This window comes from Falco punctatus (genome assembly GCF_963210335.1).
Source record: "Falco punctatus genome assembly, chromosome: 3".
Classification (NCBI taxonomy): domain Eukaryota; kingdom Metazoa; phylum Chordata; class Aves; order Falconiformes; family Falconidae; genus Falco; species Falco punctatus.
This window is the reverse complement of record NC_137582.1, coordinates 93,857,830-93,882,143: the sequence shown is the minus strand read 5'-3', so window position 1 is coordinate 93,882,143 and position 24,314 is coordinate 93,857,830. Positions and strand designations below refer to the sequence as shown.

General features: G+C 45.2%; 2 protein-coding genes across 8 annotated transcripts in view; both read left to right on the top strand.

Moving 5' to 3' along the window:
• Window positions 1–2,957, top strand: part of LOC308060824 (uncharacterized protein) — a 104,062-nt gene extending 101,105 nt beyond the window's left edge. The window contains exon 4 of the mRNA XM_080379986.1: window positions 109–2,957. Within this exon, the coding sequence (XP_080236112.1) occupies window positions 109–230 (122 nt within the window). The 3' untranslated portion in view covers window positions 231–2,957. The remainder of the gene's footprint in view (window positions 1–108) is intronic.
• Window positions 1,421–24,314, top strand: part of F13A1 (coagulation factor XIII A chain) — a 65,976-nt gene continuing 43,082 nt past the window's right edge. Inside the window, exons 1-5 of one of the 7 annotated variants that reach the window (XM_080379960.1) lie at window positions 1,421–1,524; window positions 3,338–5,073; window positions 5,534–5,700; window positions 7,779–7,923; window positions 13,665–13,853. In XM_080379960.1, coding sequence (XP_080236086.1) covers window positions 7,791–7,923; window positions 13,665–13,853 — 322 coding nt within the window. In that variant the 5' untranslated portion in view covers window positions 1,421–1,524; window positions 3,338–5,073; window positions 5,534–5,700; window positions 7,779–7,790. Of the gene's footprint in view, window positions 1,525–3,084; window positions 5,074–5,533; window positions 5,701–5,731; window positions 6,691–6,719; window positions 6,824–7,778; window positions 7,924–13,664; window positions 13,854–23,594; window positions 23,866–24,314 lie in introns of those variants that run through there. The other 6 variants (XM_080379959.1, XM_080379961.1, XM_080379963.1 and 3 more) reach the window with 6 other exon arrangements.

Below are 24,314 nucleotides of genomic sequence, written 5' to 3'. Positions count from 1 at the left end.
TGGATGGGTATATTTGGCACACATCTGTGATTATGAAATGACTTTTAAATTGCTTTTGAACTTCATCTGGATAATGATTCATCCTTTAAATTTCCTTTCTCCCTCCAGAATATCCACCATCAACAACCCAACCAGTTGTGAAGTTTTACAATCCACATTTGAACCTACTTCTCAAAATGTTGCACACTTCCTTAAATAAGCAATTACTCAGCTCATTTGCACAAAGATAAGGTCAATCTTGGGACAGAAAGATGGATCAACAGCCTGCTTTGGCAACCACCTTTGAAACGAGTCAAGAAGCAGTTGCACTAGAGACTTGTTAAACTGCAACATCGTGTTGCAGAAATGCAACGTCAACAGGCAGCTTCAGTATTTCTGTACAAACAGATATTGTACAGCCTTGATTTGGTTGAGCTGAGCCCATTACAGGATTTAGGCATAAGCCTAAAGATGGAATTACTTACATGACTGAAGTTAAGATGTGCTTAAGTGTTTTGTTGTGTATGGGCCTACACACTACATCTGTGTTTGTATTAAGAGGAAAAGCTGTTCTACAAGACATTTGGGCATTTTAAAATGTATTTTTGTTCTTAACTGGAACAGGAAGTTTTACACTGAAATGAAATTTAGGAAATCTTTAGTTCCAGAAATCTTGTAATTGAGCGTACTAGAAACACTGTGTGTCAGTAATATTGAAACGCTTAGTGACATTAAGATTGAAACATTGCATGTCCACATATGTTACTAAATTAATTAGAACCAACTGTCAACTAAGCATGCTGGGATTGCCTGGGCTGTGTATTACCACCCCCTGGATGCAGGAAGAGCTCTGGTCTGATCTAGCTTCTTGGCTGAGGTGCAATGCTCCGTGTGAACACTGTTGTCCAGCTTAGCACTAAAACAAGGATATTCATCTGTGTGTGATGTAGAGCTGGATGCACTAAACCCTGCTCATCCCAAATGGCTTTGTGTAGGGACATCTCAAGTGTCTTGTACCAGGTCTTTGACACTAACGCTTCAGGGACACAGGGAACAGACCCTGTGCTTGTGCTTGGAGGTGGATTGGGTCTTCCTTGGCTTAGCCATTCTGGCCTGGATGTCTCCAGGATGACGCCGTGCTGTCCAGAAGCCATGGTAGTTTGAGCACAGCAGAAGTGGATGACCCTCCTTTGCATCTGATGCTGTACGTGACAAGGAATTGCCTCTGGAGTTGAGGGCTGCAGCTCTTCAGCAGCCAGTCTGGGTGCAGGGCTGAGCGGCAGCTGCTCAGACTCAGGCTGATCTTGTTCCCTTCCCTGAGCTCTCCAAACCTGTCCTGCTATAGACATCCCAGTACCTAGAGACTGCAGCCTGGCTGCAACCTTAAAAGTTGAAATGACTGAATCAAAGCCGAGCATGTTTTGGTAACTTCTTACTAACTGTTTTGCTATAATCAATTGTCATGTTCTTGAAAATGTTTCAGTGTGGTGGAATCAGCATTCACTATAAGGAGACTGATGCATTGGGAAAAATTCAAGCAGTTCTGTGAGTATATAGCAAGAATAATAGACGAAGTCTTACCAGACTGAATATCTTATTTGCTTTTCTTGTTGCTAGATACAAAGGCTGTTCAAAAGGGAGCAGGTCTCTGTCAATAGTCTCTGAAAGGGGATCATACAAATCATGTTTCCCCTGCTTTTCAAGTTACAGTTCCTCTTCTCAGCCTCATTGCCTGATGGCCCAAGTAGGGCTGATCCCTCGGCCAAGAGCTTCTCTTTGGGTATCTGGTGTTAAGAAGATAAAGTGGTACCAAAGTGGTTGCTTTAGAAAAGTTTCTTTCTTTGGCCTAAACATATGGCACGTGGTGAAATTTATTCAGATAAATGTTTTATATAAAATGTTTTTTCCTGCTTAAGCCTCTGTGTAGTTATGGCTTTGCTTTGATGTCCTGTCCTTTTCTTTTGGGGTTGAAACTAAAACCTAAGGTCCACAGCCTTTGTGTCTGTCAGCTTCTAGGTCAGCTGGCCACAGCACAGAAGTTGCCCAATAGCATTTTTGAGAGGTGTTCTTTCATCCTTTAAGGCCTCAGCTCCAGCAAAACATAGACCAGTAGACTTGGCTGGAGCCTGTGAATATTGTCTCTTATGAAAGACCCCTTTGCCCTGGCTTGGCTTCTCTCTTACTCTTTCTGTAAGAAACTAGGGCACCCCTCAGTACCCAAACAACTGAATGTTTTGGATTCAGATATTGGTAAGAGTAGGACTGAGGACCTGGATTGTATGTTTATAACAGACAATATGATGATTTTCTTGTTTTGCTGCACTTACTACATGTACAGTTATATTTCTGTCTGAGGAAGCAAAACGCCTTCACAGATGAGTACAAAAAGATGCATGTGTTTTCCCAAGCCTGAACTCATGAGCTTGTATGTACTGTAATCTGAGACTTATTGTAAAAAATGTATTTTACATAATTGGCAGTGGCAGCCACATATTCTAAGAGAAAAAAAGTGTATTGAACTGTATGCTGTGTATCACTGATAATGATTTGCAGCAGTGTGTTCCATAAAAGTAAAGGATAATTTAGCACTTGAAAGCCAGGCCTCAAAACTAAAATAAAATCCTTTTCTTTTTCTGTGCCTAGGCTAGATTCATCTCGCCCTACTGTAGACATCGGCAGTGTAGACACATATGGTAGGACCCATCACCCCAAGCTCCGTTTGCAGTCAACACAGGGAACAGGCACTTTTAGGCCATGATTCATCTGACCTATTTACATGTCTGCTGTAGGAGGAGATGAATCACTGCCTAGACTAGATCTGTGCGGAGGATAAAGGGAGCCTAAGATGAGATGGCCAGCTCAGATGTAGGTGCTTATACAGATCTGGAATTTGAATTTAGACTTGCTGTTTGCAACAACAATTTTCCAGAGAAGAGTCAAATTTCCTAAGCCACATTTTCCTAGCAATATATATATATATATATATATGGGTTTTTTTCTTTTTGCAACAGAAACATTTGCAACAATATATTATATATTTTGAAAACTGGCCTATATCCCCTTCTCCAAATGTTCCACCATCTGAAGAGCTGCCATTTTATCTCTGTCTGCCTCTGCCCCTCTTTCACACATACAGACATGTACGCATGCCATGTTTCAGAGTTGGGCCTTCTGAATTTTCAGCATTAACTCAAAACATATTCCTCTGTGTATGGTAGCTAGAGCTGTTACGCACAGACAAATACATTAACTGGATCCGGTTTAAAAAAAAACTAAAGCAAAATACGCAAACTAAACTACCAAATGAACATTTCTGAAATTTACTTTTGTTTAAAAATAACACTTTTTATTCTGCTAGAATCTGCTCTGCTCTGCCTGGAGCCTTGGTGAGGCAGGGCACTGTAGGAAGAGGAACATGAATATCTGGGAGACAAGTACTGATGCAGAGAAAGGAAGAAGACAGACTGGATCATCTAAGAAAGGGTTCAAGTTCCTGAGTGAAGGTCTAAGAAGGCAAGAGAGAGGTAATGTTGTAGTATTATTATATGTGGAAGATCAGGATTGAAAGAGTCTGGTTTATGGGGAGTGAGGATGAGTCCTTGCAGGTACACTTATGTACATGCAGTAGTATAATGTCCCAGTGCATCTGAACACCCATCTAGCCTGCAAATGGCATGAGGGTAATATTTTAAAAAAGGAAGAAAAGAAGTCACCCTGTTGCAGAGCTTTACAATGCTCAGCTGCTGCTGCTGAGTGCTTGGTGTAACTACAGTAGTGGTAGGCAAAACATCCCTCCCATCTAGCTGCTGGCACACAGCACAGCAACCCGTTTATGTGAGCACCTGGTTGATCAGTTTGCTTGTGACAGATCTTGGCATGCCCTTTCCTCTGGCTGTAAAGCTTTACTGACTCTTGTGTTTTGCAGGATATTTTTTTCCCCACAAACTCTTGTCTGGCATAGGAGGACTTGGAACAGAGACACTGGCTCTGGCAACGCAAGGAAACCGTGTTTCAGATAACCCTTTATGGTGCAAGCTTTGCAGCCATTGAAGAGCGTTTCTGTGGGGATCAGGAGGCAGGGCTGTCCGTCATCCAAAGTCCGATGCAGGGGGAAGGGTGCCCGTGACTGCAAAGGTCTCTGACAAAGGCCACGAGCATCTTGAAGGCTGCCTCTGAGAAATGGGCACGGGCTGGTGGTTCCCCACAGGGTGCAGTGCAGAAGCAGCTTCAGGAAGAATGCTCTTTCACCGGTCATCCCAGTGCATCATTCATTAAATATAATGCCCTACAGGAAAACCAGGACTTCGTGTTCTCCGTGCCCCCTCCTGCATCAGCCTTGACGTCTGTAGTTTGAAACCATGGAAGTTAAATTAAGGCCAGTGCAGTCTAATAGGCAAGGGAGAGCAAATGCTAAGAAGTCAAGATAATGAGAAAATACCTGCCATCTGGAGCTGTCATAAGCATGAATTTACATCACTCCCCACAAAATAAATAAATTACAGCCTGCGGAACATTACTCTCCCTGGATGCAAAGCCCCATTCCTGCCACTACCGCCAAAAATTTTGGCCTCCCTGCTTTCCATGTGATCGTCGGCTTCTGCGAAAAGCCCCAGAGAGATGTACGCGGGCACGGGGAGACATCTGCAACTGCTGGCTGTTTAAGCGCAATGGCTTCAGTGGGATCTGTTCGGCTGCATCCGCTTGCTCCCTTCCATGCTCTGACGGAAAGTTTTCCTCCCGGCTCTGACAGCACCGCAGCCACTTGGGGAAGCACATGACTTCCTCGGGAGACGGCGTTTCTTATTTGTGTTGCAGGCCTCCAGCAGGCATGGAACCGAGGCAATATTTATATCAGTTTTTGTAACGTCGTCGCAGCAGCTGCATTTTTGGGATTTGAAGTGCTGGCTGGAAGTGGAGTGAGAGGCACAAAGCACACTATGCCATGTAGAAATCAGGGTGGAATGGGGGGGAAAAAAACCCCAACAACAGGAAATCAGCAACCAGCCTCCTCCCTCAGAAAGCTCGTTGTGTTCTTGGGTGCCAGGGGTGCTGCTTGCCCTCCAGATGGTTACCGCAGGGCCCATCTGTGTAAAAGTGAGTCAAGTCACAGCTCAGGATGCTAGTGATGGGAGCAGATCTGTCCCCGCAGGGTGCTTGTGCTCCTGGAGGAGCAGGGCAGGGGAAGGGGAATCCCTCGGCTAGGTGGCTTCCCATGCCACATGCCTAACAACCTACGGGGGGAGGTGGGAGAGAGCTCGAGCCCTTTGGCTATGAGACAACGTGGTGCAATGTGTGTGGATAGTGAGGCTGCCTCCTAAACCGATGCAGCCTGGTGCTGTGCCTTGGCAGTCAGCCCTAGCAGGTTCATTAGCCCAGCTACAGTGCTGTGCTGGTACAGCCATGCTGCTCCCAGGCCCCCAGCTAGCATCGCTGCCCCACGCTGTGCAGGTGTCCTGGCTGATGTGGAGATACCTCGCTGTGGCTGGGAAATCACCAGGGAGCTAGGATGGGGGTCCTGTCTTCCAGATGGTTTACTTGCTGCTTCCCATTACAGGAACGTGACCTGATTCCTTTTCTGCCTCCTGGCTTGATTTCAGTGGTGTTAAGTCAGCAGAGGTTTGAGGCTTCACTGATGCTACGGGCCTGGAAGATATAGCTGGCTGAAAGAGAGTGGAGTCCTCTTCACTGTCTCCTTGTTTCTTCATCTACCCTGCAACTGAGGCAACTAAATGCTCATGGTGGGTCCCACGTGTGTAAGAGGGGCTCTCCATTGCCCATGCATGTTCTTAATAAATGACCTGTCCCTCTGCTGCCAAACAGCAGTGCCTGGCAGGATGGTGGGCCTGAATTCTTCCCTGTACACTGCTTTTTCTCTATGTAACTCCATCTGTCAGCTGTGTCTGACAGAGGAGGTATCACACAGTCCCCAGTTATTGTAGAGCTTGATGGAACTGAACAAAGTTGACATGGAGCTAAAATGCTTCCACCAACTACTGCCCCAGACCCTGGTTGTTATGTGATGCACATTTTATCATGGGAAAGAGCTGAAGGTCATTTGCTCCAAACATGACTGTTTGGTGCAAAATACCTTCACTCTCCCGAACTGCACAGGGTCTCAAGAAAAAGGTCATCTTCACTTTGCCACCGATGAGCTCTCCATGTGCCCCACAGTCCCCTGACAGGACTGCTGTGAGGCACCAGGCAGGAGAAGCATCACTGTGTGTGCCTCAGAAAACTAGCACCTGAAGCTGCATCGCAGGCACTCTGAGGTAGAAATACCATTAAAGACAGGCAACATGGAGAACATGACTTCTGGGCTGTGTCCCTCAGAAAATCTTATCCAAAGTCCCACTTCATACGCCTTTGTGCCATGAGCAGTTCTACTCCGTCTCACTAAGAACTGAAACTTGGGTGCCCAAGCTGTTTCCTTAGCCCAGGCACCCTGAAACGCTGCTGGTGAGCAGGGTTGGGGTAAGACACGCAGGGAGAGGGAGGGAGTAAGCAAAGACATGCCAGCAGCGGTGGCAGATCCTCGGAGGTGGTGTGGGGAGGGCTTGGCAACCCTTTCAGCACTGTCCTATTGCGACAGGAGGGAGGAGGATATACAGAGGTTGCTTAAAAGCCCCCAACTTTTTCCAGGCTTCTATTGCACTTCAGAAATTCTGCAAGGGAGAAGGAAAATAAATTAAAAAAAAGACTATCTGAAAAAAGGTACCCTTGCTAACTAAATTTCTTCCTTTAAGAGCTTATTACTATTAAGTATTTGCTGCATTTTGAATTGCTGTTTTCAAGAGCTTGGGGATGAAGTTGTGTTCTCAGCCATGAATATTTTCTTAGAAGGATGGTATGGCTTTTTCATTCCTACATGCTTACAGTGAAACAGATGTGAAAGCAGTTTTGACTAGCTCCAAGAGAAGTCTCTGATCAGCCTACATCTGAGATTTCCCTTATGGTTTTTAGTGGGAGAGAAATAAGTGAATAAGTGTTTTTTTCTTTTCTTTTCTTTTCTTTTCTTTTCTTTTCTCTTTTCTTTTCTCTTTTCTTTTCTTTTCTTTTCTTTTCTTTTCTTTTCTTTTCTTTTCTTTTCTTTTCTTTTCTTTTCTTTTCTTTTCTTTTTCTTTTCTTTTTTCCTCTTTTCTTTTTTCTTCTCTTTCCTCTTTTTCTTTTCTTCCCCCCCGCCCCCCTCCCTTATTACTCTTTTTCTCTCAAAAGTGGATTCTCTGGGTGCAGGAGTTAGCTCTTTAGATATTGGGTGTTTGTGTGCATAAGGACAAAAAGACAGTTCTCCAGTAATCATCCACAGATTGTTGCAGGCTTTACTTTTTGGGGTGATTGCAGTATAACTTAGAATGTCATTTTTATTAGGGGAGGTAGCATGTGATGCACCTTCTGGAAATATAATTTGCTATTTTGGATTCAGTAGTGCTGTTTTGGAGGGTGGGAGAGTAAATGATTTTCCAGTGCTTTTACCTGAAACTCCCTGATGTTTTTAATGCCTTGCTTCTCCTAATACTTCTGTGCTAGGCTTTCCTCTCCTTCTCCCGCCCCCCTTCTTCTCTTATTCATGTGTTTTGACAAACACAAAATGCCTTCCAATCCTTAGAGAGCTGTACTCCATCATTAGACTGATGTTTTCTGCCTCTCAGTTTTTATTTATGTGAGTCTAAAAATTTGTAGCTCACTGGCACCCCCACACTGTTTTTGGTTTCTCCCATCTTACATGTGCCATGTTGGTTCATGTCTGCTTTTTCCTCACGCTTTTTCTTTCTTTTATGGTATTACAACATTCTTGATACAAGAAGTCTGAAACAATGAGCACCAACGAGAAGAAACCTCCTCTGAATGGAAGGAGAGCCCTCCCATCAAACAACTCTAATGATGAAGAAAATGAGGTCCCCGAGATGGAGGCTTTTGGATTGATACCTAGAGGATTTAATCCAAGAGGTACAGTGTACCATTAAACCATGAGTGTATTTTAACATCTTATTCTTACTCGCCTCTGCCCAGGTCTATGAATTCAAACCAGACTACTTTTTTTCCTTACATATTTTGATCTCAGATAGCTTTTACTGCTGTTTATGATAAAACTTGCAAAAACCACCTGTGTGCATGCAAATGTTACCGCAGGTTATGGGTAAGGAAAATGAGGAGTGGAGAAGTTGAGTGACCAGTTTGCAGCTTGAACTGTGGGAGTGGTTAAAAAAAGGCAAGAATGAGTTTTCCCAGTTTGACCACAATCATGGAGTCACTTTAGGACCTGCTGGCTTCAGGCATGGCTGTGGCAGCACTGGGATAAAGAGGGCGGGAGGACCCTTCCCAGTTAATGTCCCTTCTGGTCTGTACAGCCTTAAACTGACTGTAAAACTACTGCAAAATTCTGTCTGGCCAAGAAAACTTTTGCTAGAAGTTTGGCTTACTCATAAAAATGAATGTGAAGCTAAAAGGAATTCCCATATTTTTAATTATTCTCCTGAAAAGTGTTTCAATCGTTTGGCTGGGGAGACAAAACAATATCAGGGTAGGGGATGGGCAAATCAAACCACATTCTCAGCGCCAACTCTTCGGAGTGAACCTAATAAAAAATAGGTAAGATCTGGTTAAAAAGAAATCAGGATTGGCTCCTGAATGAGTCACCAACTAAATGACATTAATTTTTTGGCCTGTTCGAAAAGAACAGCAGAACTTGTTGAACACAGCTAGTACTTAATGCTCAGATGGGACTTTTCATCCAGGGTTGAAAGAGAGCTTAATAAATGTGGAAAAGCATTAATTACTGCATTTTACACATTGGGAAATAGGCTAAGAGATTTTAAGCGACAAGTCCAAATTTTTATTGCAAAGCATTATTTCTGTAACGTTAATCATGTGTCTTAACCACACACACACCTCTCCTCCCCTCCCCCATTTTAATTCACACACATTTCTTTTAAAATAATTTATTTTTAAAAATGCCTGAGCAAACCAACTGGCATGTTAAGACTGTAGAAACTTTGCTTGAACCTTTTCAAACAACCCTGTAGCTCTGGGGCAAGTACGTGTGTTTAAATTGTCAAATGTAATGCAGTACAGGTCCTGACTAGATAGCATTTCAAACCCCATGTGCTCACAGAAGCTGGAGATGTGTAAGTGTGGGATACCTTAGAAGGAATGCAGCCTGTAGCTAAAGCCCACCAGTACCAGCAGAAAGATGCCTGTTGCTTTTTGATGTGCTTCATATCAGACTCTGAATGAAGTACGGTGCTGGTGGGTGGATTTTCCATTGCTTTTCAGAAATGCAATGGAAAATCAGGAACATCAGATCAAGTGAGGTGAGGCAGGAACCCAATGGAAGCTTCAAGGTGATGCTGCTGGTGAGAAAAACAGCCCTTGTCTAAAGGAAGAGTTTGTGTGGCCGCAGAAAAAACCTGGCTATGGGACTGGTATGGCTGAAAAATAGATTTGTGCATGACAGCAAAACTCCTTTTGTACAGCTGGATCAGCTCTGCTGTGCAGTTTGTCTCTGCAATGCTTGTAGCAACAACATGCAAGGGGTGAGCTGAGGGAAGGGACTGCAGCAGCATTCCTGTTTCAGTGCACAGCAGCTGTGATCTATGCCTGTGATACCAGCTGCTCTAAGTGTGGTCCCTGGACACACTGCTTTGGGGTAGGATGCTTAAGTCACCTGTCAGGACCACGTTAAAGTTTTATAGACCAATGGAGCTCAGGGGGCTTACATTCAGGAGCTGAGCCTGCCCAGAGCACCCGCAGTGTTGTGCTTGGGGGATAAAGTCAGCGTCTTCAGGCAGAGCAGGAGCAGTAGAGTACGACAGGGCTCTAGCGCCGTGAGCACACCCTTGCCGAGAACTGCTTGTGCCACATCCCTGCCCTTCTCCTGCACACCTGAGTTGTCCAAATTTGTTGTGGTGGTTCCCACACTTTGCTGCCATAACACACTGAAAAAAAGCTTGAAAATGCTTTTATCCCTGCTGCTACACCTGAGGTGCTTTCTAGCCTTTGGGGTAGGCTTGGACACCTGCTACAAACATCTAAACATCAGTGGCTTCACCTATGTCCGATCACTTCAACACGGAGCCATCCAGGGAGGGGAGGGGAGGGCACAGGCTGTCCAGAGAGGCAGAGGGTGTCACTTCCAGGGTGATCTGTGCCCTTCTCTCAGCCCCACTGGCTGCAGCAACCAGCCACCAACCGGCCGTAATAAAAGGTTACATACCAGGCTCACATCGTTTAGATATCTAAATCTCATTGAATCCTGCCCTTGATCTGTGCAGTGTAGGTGTCTGCAGCTAAGCCAGTCACCCTCGTTTCCCTTGACAGCCAACCGAGAGAAAAAGGCATTTTTAGGGTGTGATTCACTTGACCTATTTTAGCTACTACTCCAGGATGAGGTAAAGCCCTGTGCTTGACTAGCTCTTTGCTGACACCCACTTCTACTGGGCTGAATCAGAGCCGGAGGGAGCGGCAGAGGCTGTGCCAGGGACAGCTGCCTCCCCTGCCCGGCCAGTGGGCTGCCTGCTGCTGCAGCCCGGCTTGCTTGAGGGAGGAGATGATCAGTGAGGAGGATGCACAGCCCCCGGGTGCTTCTTCAGCAAGAAGCCTGTGTCTCCATGAACACGCCTGTGCCGTGTCCTCCCCCTGGCTCTTCCCAGCCAGCTCATCTCACCGCAATGTGTTATGAGTGGGCCTGGCGCTTACAGCCGCTCGGTGGGAGGACACAGCCCTGCGGCCCCATGGTCTGCAAGCTCCCCACGCGCTCTCCTTTGCAAAGTTCAGCCACTCGCCAGGGAATCGTGCTTCCCATGGTAGCAGAGTGATGGGCACCTCACGCTGTTTGGTTTGTAATCCGGAGCCCTTTCTCTCTGGTCCTCGAAGAAAACCTGATGTTTGAAGGTTGTTCTTGTTATTCAAAAAACAGCTCAAGCTTGTGCTCATTTATTTCCATGCAAGCTTAACATTGCAAAAGCTTTCAGAAAGCATCAGACTGCTGCCTCTCCTGCAGCAAACCTGCTTGCACTAACGGCAAACCAGACTAGGGGCAAACCATCAAATGGACCTGACTTCAAAGGAGGCCTCAATGGCCACCTGTCCCTCACAAACAGATAAGCAGTGACATGTGCATTGCCCGGAGCCTTCCTTTTGATGGCACCCAGGTGATGGTGTTTGCACATCCCATTACCTTGCTCATGTTTTGTCCTCTGTAATTACCATTACTGTAATTAATGCAGGCTAGGTCACAAGTTATTTTCATTTGGCAAGCTCCACATACATTTTAACACTGAGACTGAAAGTGAAATGTGTTTTCTACAGATGTGGAAAAGCTGCATTTTGATGGAAGTAAAGTCCTAAGAAAAAATGAAGCAAACGCTGAACTGATGGCCCAGGGTAGCTTAGCTCTGAAGTTCCTTGAAGGTGCTAGCGTGACAGAAGGGCAAGGTCACCATTGCCTTTTATTTCAGAACAAGAGATGAAAACACAACAAACCCTCAGCTCCATTGTTGTGCCTCCTTGGAAGGAAGAAGCTGAGCCAAACTTACTGATAGCTTCACCCCTCACAGAGCCCCAAGATATGCACCTTTTACATGCAGTGCTTTCAGCCTGGGAGGGGTTAGGAGAGAGAATGGCAGAGACTCTCCCCTGCCCTCGCTTTACCCCTCTCCGGGAAATTCCTGCCTCATGTGATTTAGTTGTGAACTTTGTCAGCATTATTGTGAGTGAGCATCGGTAACTTTTGCAGTGAGGGAAGCAAAGACATGCCCCACTTCACAGAGGGGCAACGAGAGCAATTTCTGAGCAAAACACATTTAATGTTTCATGCAAAAACCACCTCTGTAACTTCAGCCAGTGGTCAAACCAGTGGAGATCTACAGAAGTTACTCCAGAAGCCTGGTGAATTGAGCAAAGAATAACAACAACAGCATTGCCATGGGACGTTCAGCCTGACTCAGTACTGAACAGGGTATTCCAGCCTTTCCGCAGATTAGCATTAGCAGGAGGCGCATGGTTTTGGGTTCAGTTGTCCAGGGCTTTTCCATGAAAGGATCCTTACCTTGCTGTGTCCTCGGGTAGCTTCCTTTCCTTCTGTTTCCTGAAGGGCAGGGCTAGGCAGCGACTGGGACAATGCACCAGTGGGACCTGCTCTTGCTGCCCTTATTTCCCCCCTCTCCAGTTAGCTGCCACCCACAGCCCGGGCTGGGTGGCTTGGCTGGGGCAAGAGAAGGACCATGCTGGTGTCCAGGGGAGTTGCTGCTTGCAGGGCTCTGCTTGTCTTGAACACATCCCTGCGGAAGGACAGGGCTAATGCACACACCTGGAGGTTACATAGAGAGGGAGCTGTGCTGCTGCTTGTCCAGAGCTGGCTGCCATGCAGTTTCTCCCCACCTTCAAGGAAAACCAGTGTGCAAAGCTGTTGTCTGAGCTTCTGTGAAGTGGGCCACATTCAGTGACTTGAACATCCGACGCATTAGCTGAGCACATCATTCCTGCTCACAGCGTATACAATAGCAGGCCAAATTAGCTACCGTCACAGGTACACACAGCTCCACCAGCTGCTTAAATGTGCACCTCTATTTGCCAGGTATGAGTTTGGCTCTGTCATCACTAGTATAAAATGCAGAAATCAGCTAATTTCTGTCAGCACCTGGAAAGACAAACTGAGTCAAGCTTTACTCTTCTGTCTCCCTCCTGGTGGTGAGCAGTAATGATCCTCCTGGCAGAGGTTTTGTGATTGTCTGCCCAAGCATGTAAGTGGAAGAATGATGTCCAGTTCATTTTCATGTGGTTGTTCATTGTGTGAGAAGACTTCGAATGTGAAGATTCCCGCTATGGTATAGTCACACAGCTCGTGGTGACTGCAGGTGCCTTTGGCTACCCCACTGCCACACCACACTGGTCATTAGCCGCGCACGCTAACTTCTAGCAGTGGTAGGCTATAACCCTTCAGACAGCCCTGGTTCGAAGGGAGCAAAGCTTTGCCTGTGCGTGTTACAGATACCTACTGCTGTTTGCCTATCTATGCTGTAATTATATACTGTAATGTTATATTTAGTTTTCTTAAGAAGACAGTAATAGCAGTGGAGGTGTACTGAGAAGCTGAGTCTAGACACATACAGTACACCAAAACCTTATTTAATACAGACAATTCAAGCTCTCGGCTGAATGCAAGATCATTAACTGCTTCTCAGGCTCTTCAGCATTCAATAGTAGTAGTGCTTTGCAAACATTAATGTATCTAAGCATAGCAAAAACCCCTTGAATTTTCATTTTATAAATGGAGGGAGACATGAAGCCACAGCTGTCAAAGGCCCACTGATTGCACTGGTAAACTTGTGACAGCAAGGCCCAGGCTTGCAGAAAGCTGACGCCAAAGGGAAGATGGAGCCCGGCTCTCCTTGGGGACGTTCAGCTTTCCACCCGTAGCAACCTGCCCTTTCTGCAATTGCTTTTGCTGTTCACTGGAAGCCTTGCAGCCTCTGTGAAAATGGCAGGTGGACAGAGAAGTGTCAGTCCGTAAGTCCCTGGTGAGCCAGGAGGATGTAAGCCCCAAACAGATCCAGCACGCTCCATTACACAGTGCTCCTCAATAAGACAATGCCAGGGAGGGGGAGGACAGGGCCTCTAATGATGTTGATATCAATACTGGCACCCCATCATACTGACTCCTCTCTCTGCTCATTTACATGTCTCTGCAGATTACTTGCGTGTTGTGGACATTCATATGTTCAAGGACCCCCATGAGATCAACAAGCAGCAGCACCACACAGACAGGTACTACAGCCCCAAGCTGATAGTGCGCCGGGGACAGCCTTTCCAAATCCAGATTGACTTCAACCGACCCTACAACCCAGAGACAGACCAATTCTGGCTGGAGTATTTGATAGGTAAGTGCCTGGCAAAGGCTGTGTCGCATCAGCAAAGTAAGGCTGGAGAGCCTCTCATAAACAGGAACACAGCAGTATTTAATAGCTGGGTCTTTTCCTGTTACGATTGATAAGCCATAAAACCAGGCTTAACCATAGGCAAGGAAGTGCTTTTCTAAACAGGGTCTGAATCCCTACTCAAGAAAGTCAGCAGAATTTTTTGTGAGACAAGGAGCAGTATCTAGGGTTTTCTGTTTAGGAGGAGTTGTGCTTTATTGAGCTTTCAAAGTTATCTCTGGTTAATGCTGCATAGCAATGCTGAAAGGTAGGTGGAATGGGAAACATCTTTATTAGTGTTTAGGAGATGCAGGGAGGAGAAATACGTTGTTTGAGGTGGGAGAGATGTCTGTGTATTAAGTGGGATAACAAAATGTTGAGTATGCAAGGGGGGGAAATTTCACAGCGTGGAAGGAGGCCTTGCAACTTTGTACCTGCATTTACAGTCAGCTTGGTAACCAGGGAGAAGGAGCAGAAGTTGTAGCTTTAGACCAGAGACTTATTCAGGGCCACATCAGAGGCTTTCTTGATTTACTGCAAAAGGAGCAAGAAAGCATTTTTCTTCTTGCTAAGAGACCTTCTTCAGAAACACAGGTCTTAATGTACTTGTTGGCTTATTGAAGGTACAGGGCTAAAGAAGGGCATGACCTTGCTAGAGAAGGGGAAAAGCAAGTGAATCCCTGCTGTGCTCCAAAGATGGCCCCACTGAACGCTGCTCCCTACATCACAGCTCTGGGAAAGACCCAGCCTCGTCCAGAGTGATCTGGGAGTTTCTGTGTTAAGACATCAATGTTCTCCTTATAAACTCTTTAAAGTAGGTTTGAATTGATGCTTTAATTTGCTTTCCTGAGAGATGCAGTTCCAAAATTTGTAACATTGATTTTTTTTCCCCACCATTGAATTATGATGATGTGGCCATTTATTAGATTTGTTGCCTTTTAAAGCTAGATGGGCATTTATCTCTTAAACATGTGCAGTGAAAAGGTTACTCTCTGCACATTTTTTTTCATGGGTCTCTTCTTTCTAATTTAAATTAGGGTTGGAAGGCATGTTATGACAGTCCAGTGAATGATTGGCTGAGCAGCCACAAGTGCCTTTAAAAATTTAATATGCATAAATATCATTAGTTCTTTTGGGATTTAATTAAATTCACGACTGTTCCCTTAATCTTTATATGTTTAAAACAAACAGCTGTATCAAGAAGAAGTGGAAAATGGAACATTTGTTTTTTATTGCATTGAGTACAGTTTGCATTTGTTTTAATCAGATATTTTGTATCAGAAGAAGAAATTTAACACTTCTTTTGACGTTGCACAGTCCACTTAAGAGAACATATTCACTTATTTTCCTGTTGCTGTTTCCAAACACATCCGTCCATGGTTTGTACCTTGCATCTCTAAGTGTGGATAAAAATCCCCTCATTCTCAGCCATGGCAGGAGTGGGGTTAAACGCAGCTCAAGCCAGGGCAGACTTGGAACAAACTTAGTTCTGAGTGATTACTTTGGAGTCAGCCATGAGTCTGTGGTTGACTTTCCCTCCTCATTTTTCACTGTTACTGTCCTTTCTGTGAAATGGGAATGGGAGTGCTGCTGTCCCGTGTGTGGTGGCTGGCAGTCAGCTGAAGGAAAGGGCTGCATGTGCAGGGTATATACAACGCTATTGTCCTCCCCTGTTTTTTAAGTGTCTGCTTCTGTGAGCACCACTGCCCTCTTGCTACAAAGGAATTTAGCTCTCAGAGATTCAACTGGGAGAAGAGATGTTCAGGCTCCTCTGTTGGGACCTGGTTAATACTCAGTGCTCCACAGATGTTTCTCTTTATGCACATAGAATTGTAGAATCATTTAGGTTGGAAAAGACCTTTAAGATCAAGTCCATGTGGTGAAAACACAGAAGGTTTGCTCTCAGAGGCTAGCAACAGAAAGCAAAACAAAAACAGTCCACAAAGGAGAAGAAAATTATTCAGAGATAATCTGCTTGACCCTTGGTACTTCTGCTTTTAGTGGCAAGTCCAATGTTTGATGTCCAGAAGAAAAGAAAGATTTCTTGTACTTGGGAAAGAGCACTGAGCGCTCCAGGTTTCACTGCTGTGCTCTCAAACCTTTTGTCACAGGGAGACATGGTCATTTTCACCCAAGTTTTTTCTGTTCATCTGCCTGAAGAGCGGGTGTTCCCCTCACCTCATGCCAGCTGCCCTAAAACGAGAGCCCAGCCCAAAAGTGGCTGCCTAGGTGGGCAGCGTGAGCCGAAGAGGGAGGCAGGCACCTCCAGGTGGCAGTTTAGCCCTGCTGTCTTAAAATGGGTTGAATTCCCTTCTGGATTTTTCTTTTTCCTCGGTTGACTTTCCCCCATAGGCCAGGCTCTGGCTTTCAGATGGCCAGAGGCAGGGGAGGCGAATCCGTACCCTTGGGTACCATCTAGGGACTGGCGCAGGCATCAGCCTTGCAGCAGAGGCAGCCTGAGCTCGGAGAAGCTTTTCACACTGAAACAAAGGGTGTACCTCCTAGGAAAGTGCTGATTTTGAGAGATGAAACTGATGGGTGCACAGAAATATAGGCAGGTGGTTGTTAAATGACATTTCCAAGGAGCCCTCTGTGTGTTGAGCAGCAGATTTCAAACGGTGCAGCAGAACTGTAGAATGACCGAGGCTGGAGGGACCTCTGGAGGTCTCATGTCCAAGCCCGTGCTCAAAGCAGCTCCAGCTGCTCAGGGCCTTGCCCTACAGACAGATTTTGAGTATCTCCAAGGTGGGAAGGTGACTCCAAACAATGTGGACTAGGTTGTCCAGAGCTGTAGAATCTTTTGGCCATTTCAAGGTGATATTCTCATTAGGTACAAAAACATTTTTGGTAGGGATGGCTGGCCTTGGCTCCCAGGGAATTCAGCTGGAGCTGGGAAAACTCAATGTCTCTTTGTGTAGGGCTGTGCCTACAATGAGGGCTGTTTATACAACAGCACCATATAAAGCTATTCAGAAATTATTAGTTCCCAGCACTGGAAATTTCCCAGCATTGGTGTTAATCCATCACAGAATTTTTATCCATTAAAGACTAATTTTGCTCCTGAAAAATGTGACAATGGTAATGACTTGATCCTCTGTGTGTGCAGAACTATTCTATTTCTTTATTCCCTAAAATTTAGTTTTACTTCTTTTTTTGTTCCTATTTTTGCCTCTTTGCATCATTAAAAAGATGATTAATGAAGCAAGTAAAGCAAGTAGAGACTGCTTAATCCTTCTAATTGATAATGCATCAAGGGTACCTGGGACAAATGCTTCTTGTGTCATGTGAAACTAGGTCTGAAACACTCACAGAACAATCTTCAGTAACATTTTTTTTTAATCCACAGTCTATTTAAAGACATACAGAGTCTAGAATTGGACTAAATTGTGTAAATATATATATATGTGTGTGTATGTGTAAATACATAAATAATTCACTCCAGTCTCTCAAAAGTCACTGTCACTGATATTCTTCTACGATGGTTCCTTAAGACTGAAGTCAGTTATGCTTTAACAGACTGTTTTCTGTAGAGTCATTATCAGTGAAATTGGCTGAAGTGCTAACATGTGAATGATTATAATTCAGTTTTGCACATAATGCTTCATTAAATTAGGACCATACTTGTCTGCCAAAGTATGGAAAACAATGAATGTGCCAAAAAATCCACATGGAAAAATATCCACTTATAAAGAGTAATGGGTTGTTATTCCAGGTCTTGTGCTGGACTGCAGCCCTACCTCAGTACCTGTGGTTTGGGAGCTGCTCCATCACCAAATATTTCCTCACAGCCCACTTCCTGGCTTTAACAAGAAGAAGGGTGAGCATCACCCCTTGGGAAATACTCATTTTATTGGTCTGGGGTTGAGATGAAAGAGCCTCAGGAGAAGTGTAGATGCTGTGTTTACATCCAGTTCCCCACAGTGGGAACAATTTCAGTGTGCTTGGAGCCCCAGGGACCGCAGCAGAGCCAATGACACCTTCACCCATCTTGATCTCTTCTGACTCCCACCTTCATGGTGATGGGAATACTTCGTGCTGCTCTTGGCTTTCCACAGCGTGGGGCTCAGCCTGCCTGAGTGTGGCTCCTGCACCCGGGGCAGCCCACTTGGCGTGAGTGCTGCAAAGTTTCCACAGTCACTGCTGCACTGGCAGTGATTCCTCTGAAAAGCAGATGTGTGATTAGATGGGCTTATATGGCCTTCAATCTTGCTTTTAGTAGTAGTTTCCTGTACAGGGCTGTAAATCCTGGAGTGGTTGATGAGTTTACATGGTGCATCCTTACTCTAATGATATATTTCCCCACATCCTCATAAATTGTTGTCTATTTGTGTTTTCCTTAAATGGCTTCATAAATCCATATATATTGGTCTAGCCCTAAATATTATTACGAACATTTTATTCATTGGCATACTTCTGGAATGATCATAAATCCCAGTCTACCGGTAGTAGAAGAAAGTACCACCTCTCCACACGTGTGCCTGCATGGACACCCACACACCCACCTGTGGGTGCTCCTCAGGCTTCTACAAATAATTGGCTTCTGGGCTGAGATGAGAGCAGAGACTTACTGATCCTTTTTCCATAGTCTTCCCCAGGCCTACTCCAGAGGAACAGTTATAAACACATGAAAGCAGCTAAGAACCTAAAGGTGTTAGAGCTGAACCTATATGGCTTATTAAGGTGACAACACATTCCCACTTCTAGTCAGAAGGGCATCTGAGTACAACTAAATAACCAGGGGTCCGATTCAGGACACCCACACCAGAATCAACGGAGCTCTTCACACCGTCCCACAGTGTCCACAGCCTTTCCCTAATTTCACAGCAGTGTTGGGACATGGGTTATTCCAGGAGGGTTGAGGTTTTGTTCTTTTGTCAGACAAGGAACTCCGGGAAGTATTTTTACCCCTGCTTGTTACCTGTTGTCCTCAGCAGCTCTGGGGCAGGGCAGGTGGTAGCTGGTGGAATGGCTGGGACATGAGGTGTCCCTCTGCACCTTGGGTGGGATGTCAAGCTGAATTCTGCTACTGGGAAAAAGTTCCTGATTGGAAAAAGCTGGATCTTGATTTTTTAGGAACCTTCTTGGCGTTATACAAGAACAGCTAACTGTGGTGCTGGGGGCAAACTCTGTTGGTGTTGGTACGTGACCAATGCTGAGAGATTATTAAATCACTATATCCCTGTTTAACAAAGAACTCCAAAAACTGAACACAGAAACACCTGATGGTCTAAATATGGAGTCCCATTTTGAGAGAAAAAGAATAACTTATTACCACTAGAACACATTTCCTAGGGAATAACTCTGGACAGAGAAGAGACCTGTTTGCCAGCTCTTAGCAAACAACAAACTTCTTCGCTTTCTGAACAAAGGCATTTGGGATATATTTTTTCCTCCCCTCTGGAATTCCCAGCCAGGCCCCAGAGGAGCAGAGAGGAGGTAGTCCCTCGAGGTGCTCCGTGAATGCTGTATTTCATGCAAAGGAATCTTTATCTTTATTATGCTCTCCTTTTGCACTGCTGCAGCAGCATCAAGTGGCACATAAAACCTAGCTGTATTTTTTAATGGTTTTAATAGCTGAGGTGCGTGACTCTGGTGTATGTTTTACAACTTTTAAAGTACTAGAGACATTCACTCCTGGGACAGAGTGGTCAGATGTTAAGGATTCCTAACCAGAGCCATAACCAAAAATTATTTCAAAATATTTGGGTTTCCTACATTTCCAGGTTTGTATGCAGCACTTCTGAAGGCAATGGAATTTGAGGGTGGGAGGAACCCAGGTGTGATATTACAGTAGCAGCTTAAAGACACTACTGGTTTTTTGCAAAAAATTGTTTCCCTTTCTTGCTTGTTTTGATAGTTTGGGATTTTATTAGAGCATCTCTCCTCTTTCTTTTCTCTTTGTTTTACCTTTTTTCCCCCGTTCCTCTCCTCCCCTCCCCTCCCCTCCTTTCCTCTCTTTTCTGCCCTTCTCTTCTCCTCCTTCTTTCTCTTCTTTCTTCTTCCTTTTGCCTTTTCTGACATTCGTTGTAGTTATTCATAGTGATTCATAAGGCATGATCCCAGCACACCAACACCCATCCCCAGGCTGCTTGCTCCAATAAGGCTTACTTCTGCTACTTGTGGCTTCCAGCTCAAATATATTTATCAACTTGTCACAACCATTATACTTCTAGGGCTGGCATTGAAATAGATTCTTTACCCTTTGTACGAAAGGGTGTGCCTAGGTAAAACAAATGAACCTAACGGGAAAATTCTTAATTTTATTCTGTGTAACATATGTCCCAAAGGGAGACAGATTCATCGACTCCTTTAAAAAACAATCTTCTAAGAAGGGTTCCTCAAAATACTATTGAGAAATAGCTTTGCTCATCTCCCTCTTCTGAGGCATCCTACTTCCATCAGGGAGGAAATGTCCTCTGAAACTCACTATATCTCTAATCTCTATGCTACCAAATTTTCCCTCCTTCCTGCCAAAAGTCAAACACCTCACTTCTGTAGGGCTGGTCCAAGAGCACCCGGTGGGCTGCACGAACAGCAGGGCACTAACTTGACAGTGGCATTAAGGAGCTGTTTAATGCACGCACGCATACAGCAATGTGTATGTCCAGTGGGGATCAAGGGAAAAACTAAATCAGATGGAGATAGGGGCTTTCAGGGACCAGGCAGGGGAGGAGGAGGAGGAGGAGTATCATCTGAGCAAGCCTTGGTCCCTGTTAGTCACTTGTAAGGAACAGCAGCAGAATTGGGTAACTGGAGGAGGAGCACTCGTGTTTTGGCAGCTGAACTTGCTGTACCTATCTCTCACTCTCCCTCTGTTGCTGTAAATCCCTCTCTGGTGTGGCAGTTTTACCCAGAATTAAACACAGCTTGCCTCCGTGCCTGACGAGCCCGGAGCTGACATGCTAAGGAGGTAAAGCTTATGTTAAAAATAACTCACTTTGAATGCATGTGTGTGTGGCCACAGTTTTGTGGTTTAGATGCCTCATTCTTTTGCCGCTGCGTAAATAGACTTTGGCAAGCTTTAACAAACACTGCACTCTCCTTTTTGCCCCTGTAAAGTGTGAGTGTGTGGTGGGGGGCATCCCATATATACCCACATCCACTTGTGGTGTGTTTTGCCATGTGGACCATCACTCATGTTTATTTACTTTCAAAGCCTTGTGATGCAGCACTGAGGGAGACCTGAGCTCCTTTGATAGCAACAGCAGCTATTTGGCTCCTCTTTTCCCAGGTGCCTGGAAACCCCAGGAGGTGCTGAGCTGAGCTGAGCCCCAACTGAAGTGAAGAGGAGCTTTAGGAACCCGACTTGGATAGCTATAGAAACCAAGGTGTGATACAAAAGGATAAGGAAGAAGTATGAAAGGTTTGCAAGCCTGTGCACTGTGCAGCAGGGAAAAGTGATACGTTTGTGCCATTAAACCTTCTGTACAAGGGAGGTTTCTGTAAAAATAATGTCTTCTGGTAGTATCATAGCTTAGTACCTAGCATTGAAATGCAAAGCGTTGGAGGCCCATGAAATAGGGTCACTGCGAATTGTGTCCCAACCTCTCCTGCCTTGGAGGCAGGACACTCAGCAGGCCCCGTTCAGTGACTGATATCTTCTAAGCTGCAAAAGGAGCCTATAAAAAGCTCACCGAGTGCCTGGTGGTGACAGTGCAGTGGCCTCCAGGCTTCCTGAGTTCTCAGGCTGGATTTTCCCCTCTCCATGTGCTGTTAGAGAGGGCAGACAGGGACATCCCAACAGTGTGATGTCACACGGTGACTTTGTCTTTCAGAGAGCAATTGGCTGTGACATGTCCTCATGTGAAGGCCAGAGCCTCCTACACTCCAAGCACACGTGAGGCAACCACAAAGAACTGGCTGTGGAGCATGGTTCAGGATGCCAGCTCCTGGAGCAAACCAGAGCAGGAGAGATCCTGAGCCAGCTGATGCTGCTGGCAGAAGCACCCTCCTGTCAGCATAAAAAGAGTTTATCTTGTCTACATGGCTCCTGGTCCCGATTCTTCATGGGTTGGGTTAACACCAGAAACCCTGCAGAGAGTGCTCTGCCAGGCGTTTGCAGGCTTTTGGTAATGAGTCTTTGGATAACGTTGAATCTCCTTCCTCAGAGACTAACCCAGAGAATGAAATCACCACTGCGTGTTATCCCTTCTGAGAAAGGGCTGACATTACAGATATCCCAACTACGAGCCAAAGTTGGCCCTACTTTTCAACTGCAGCCAGAAACCTGTGCTCAAGATGTAGATAAAAGTCAAATGGCCAAGCCATCCTGAGAGGACTTCCCCACGATGTTGATGAACATAGTACTGAACCTACGTAAGGACTCTTTTGCCAGCAACCTTGGCATGCAATGCCAAAGTTACTCAGCTTTACAGCACTCCAGTATCGAGACAACAGATGTGTGTATATGAGACTTGTGTGGCTGATGCTGTCAGGTGTCTGGATGTGTGATTACAATTCAGCTCCACAAATTCCCATCAGAAATAACAATTCTCTCGCTCTTCCATTTGAATTTCAGTTTTGATTTCAGAGGATTAGGGAACCTGTCCTCTCTTCAAAGAAGATATTGGAAATTGTTGGTTGTGCTCTTGAGGGCTCTGCCCATCTTCCCAGGCTTCCTCATAGGTTCAGGATTTTATGCAACCACCAGTGAGCACCAAACCCTGCTCATCTATCAGAAGTAAAAATTACTGTTTGTAACATCTTCAGGTTATCCTGACTTCTAGGATATTCCCTTGCCTGGCCTGCAGGGATGCAGGCAATACCCCAGATCGTTTTCTCCTCACAGGTGAGCAAGATAGTGCAGTGACCTCTCTCTCGTACTGTATGGGAGCAGCTGTGGGGGGTGTGCACAGGTTCTGGGCTGAAAGGACCTTGCATACTCTTCAGCAGCAGCTACAGGTTCTCCCTTTTGAAGCAACAAGTATATGAGGGTGTCTTGTGGCTTTGAATGCAAAAGGGACCTTTGTTTGGAAGGGTGAATAGTTTTGCATGTTGAGGTTTCAGAAAAGTGAGAAGAGGCTTGGTACTTTGCCAAACCTGCCATGAAGTGCTAGTGACAGGGTTTCCATAAGGATTTCTTGCAAAGGCCTCATGGCTTCTTTGAGATCCTATCTGGTTCCTATAGGCAGATTTACTGGGAAATGATTCTTCAGACTCCCCACTTACACATGGTGTACACAGACACGGTGGTGCAAAGCCCCACCACAGTACAGCTCCTTCTGTCCCCAGTGGGTTCCTAACCACATTAAAATAGTAACCTCTCCCCCCTCCCACCTTTCTGAAGGAGGAGAGGGGGGTATTTTAAAAGCAGCACTTGTTAACGCTTTTCAAGGATGTCAGTTCAATTACTTGGTTGGCTCTGCTGCTTTGTTTGTGTGGACTGCTTTTTTAAAATAACAATTATGCCAAAACTAGAAGCAAAATATCAACTGTAGAGGCAAGCTGGGTCATACCCAGTTGCACTACAAAGAACAAGAATATGTTGAGCTCTCAGATCGCCATTTGTTAGCAGGCACAAGACTCTTATCTCTGTTACTTCTATAGGCTCTTCTCTCTAGACTGACTTTCCTTTGATGACTTATATTTGAAGTGTCCAGTGCTTTATCTTTGAGTGTTTTCTATTGATTTTGCTCTCTTATTCTACTCCTTTTTTATTCTGTAGGTCTCTTCCTTCTGTCGCATCCCTCGCTGATCTGAATGGGTTTCATGGGTTACAGCATCCCTGGCCAACAGGGCAAAGTGAGCTCTTTATGTGCATTGAACTTCTGCAAAATGGAAATTCATGGGCACCGAATAATCTCTTGGATGAAGCACAGTAGCCCCAAATTTCTCAGAAACACGGATGGAGAGGCAGCTCGCAAGCTTCAGATGCAAAGCTGGAGTTGTCCTTTCCCAGAATGTAGCAGTGTTCAGGTCTGGGATTATCACTACATCAGCTGTACAAAAATAAGCAAGCAGAAAAATCAACACCCTTGTGAGTTTAATTTTGAAGCTTTTAAATAGTAGGAATGAAAAATATAGAAGTCTGTCTCTCTGTCTGCCATCGTTGCTTTTCATTACCCTATTTTTGAATGAGAGAGTCTGACTTTCAGCCTAAAATATGAAACAAAGAATAGATTTGAGAATGAGATAAGGAACTCAGCCTTCTCACAAATGTCTTTTCTGTCTGTGCTGCTGGTTGGCTTCCAGATATAGTTTGGCTCTACCTCAGGCTCAGAGGGTGGAGCCTCACACAACTTTGAATCCTGGCAGTGTGCATGTTTACATGTAGCCTGTCCATCTAGATGCTTTTTATAACTGGCAGTGTAAAATAGGCTTCTCTGGGGTGGGATTTGTCTTACTATGAGGTAGACTATCACATGCAGTACTTTGGAGATGTGTCACACTTCAGGTCCTGTTTCTTGCAGAGAAAGTTTCAGCCCA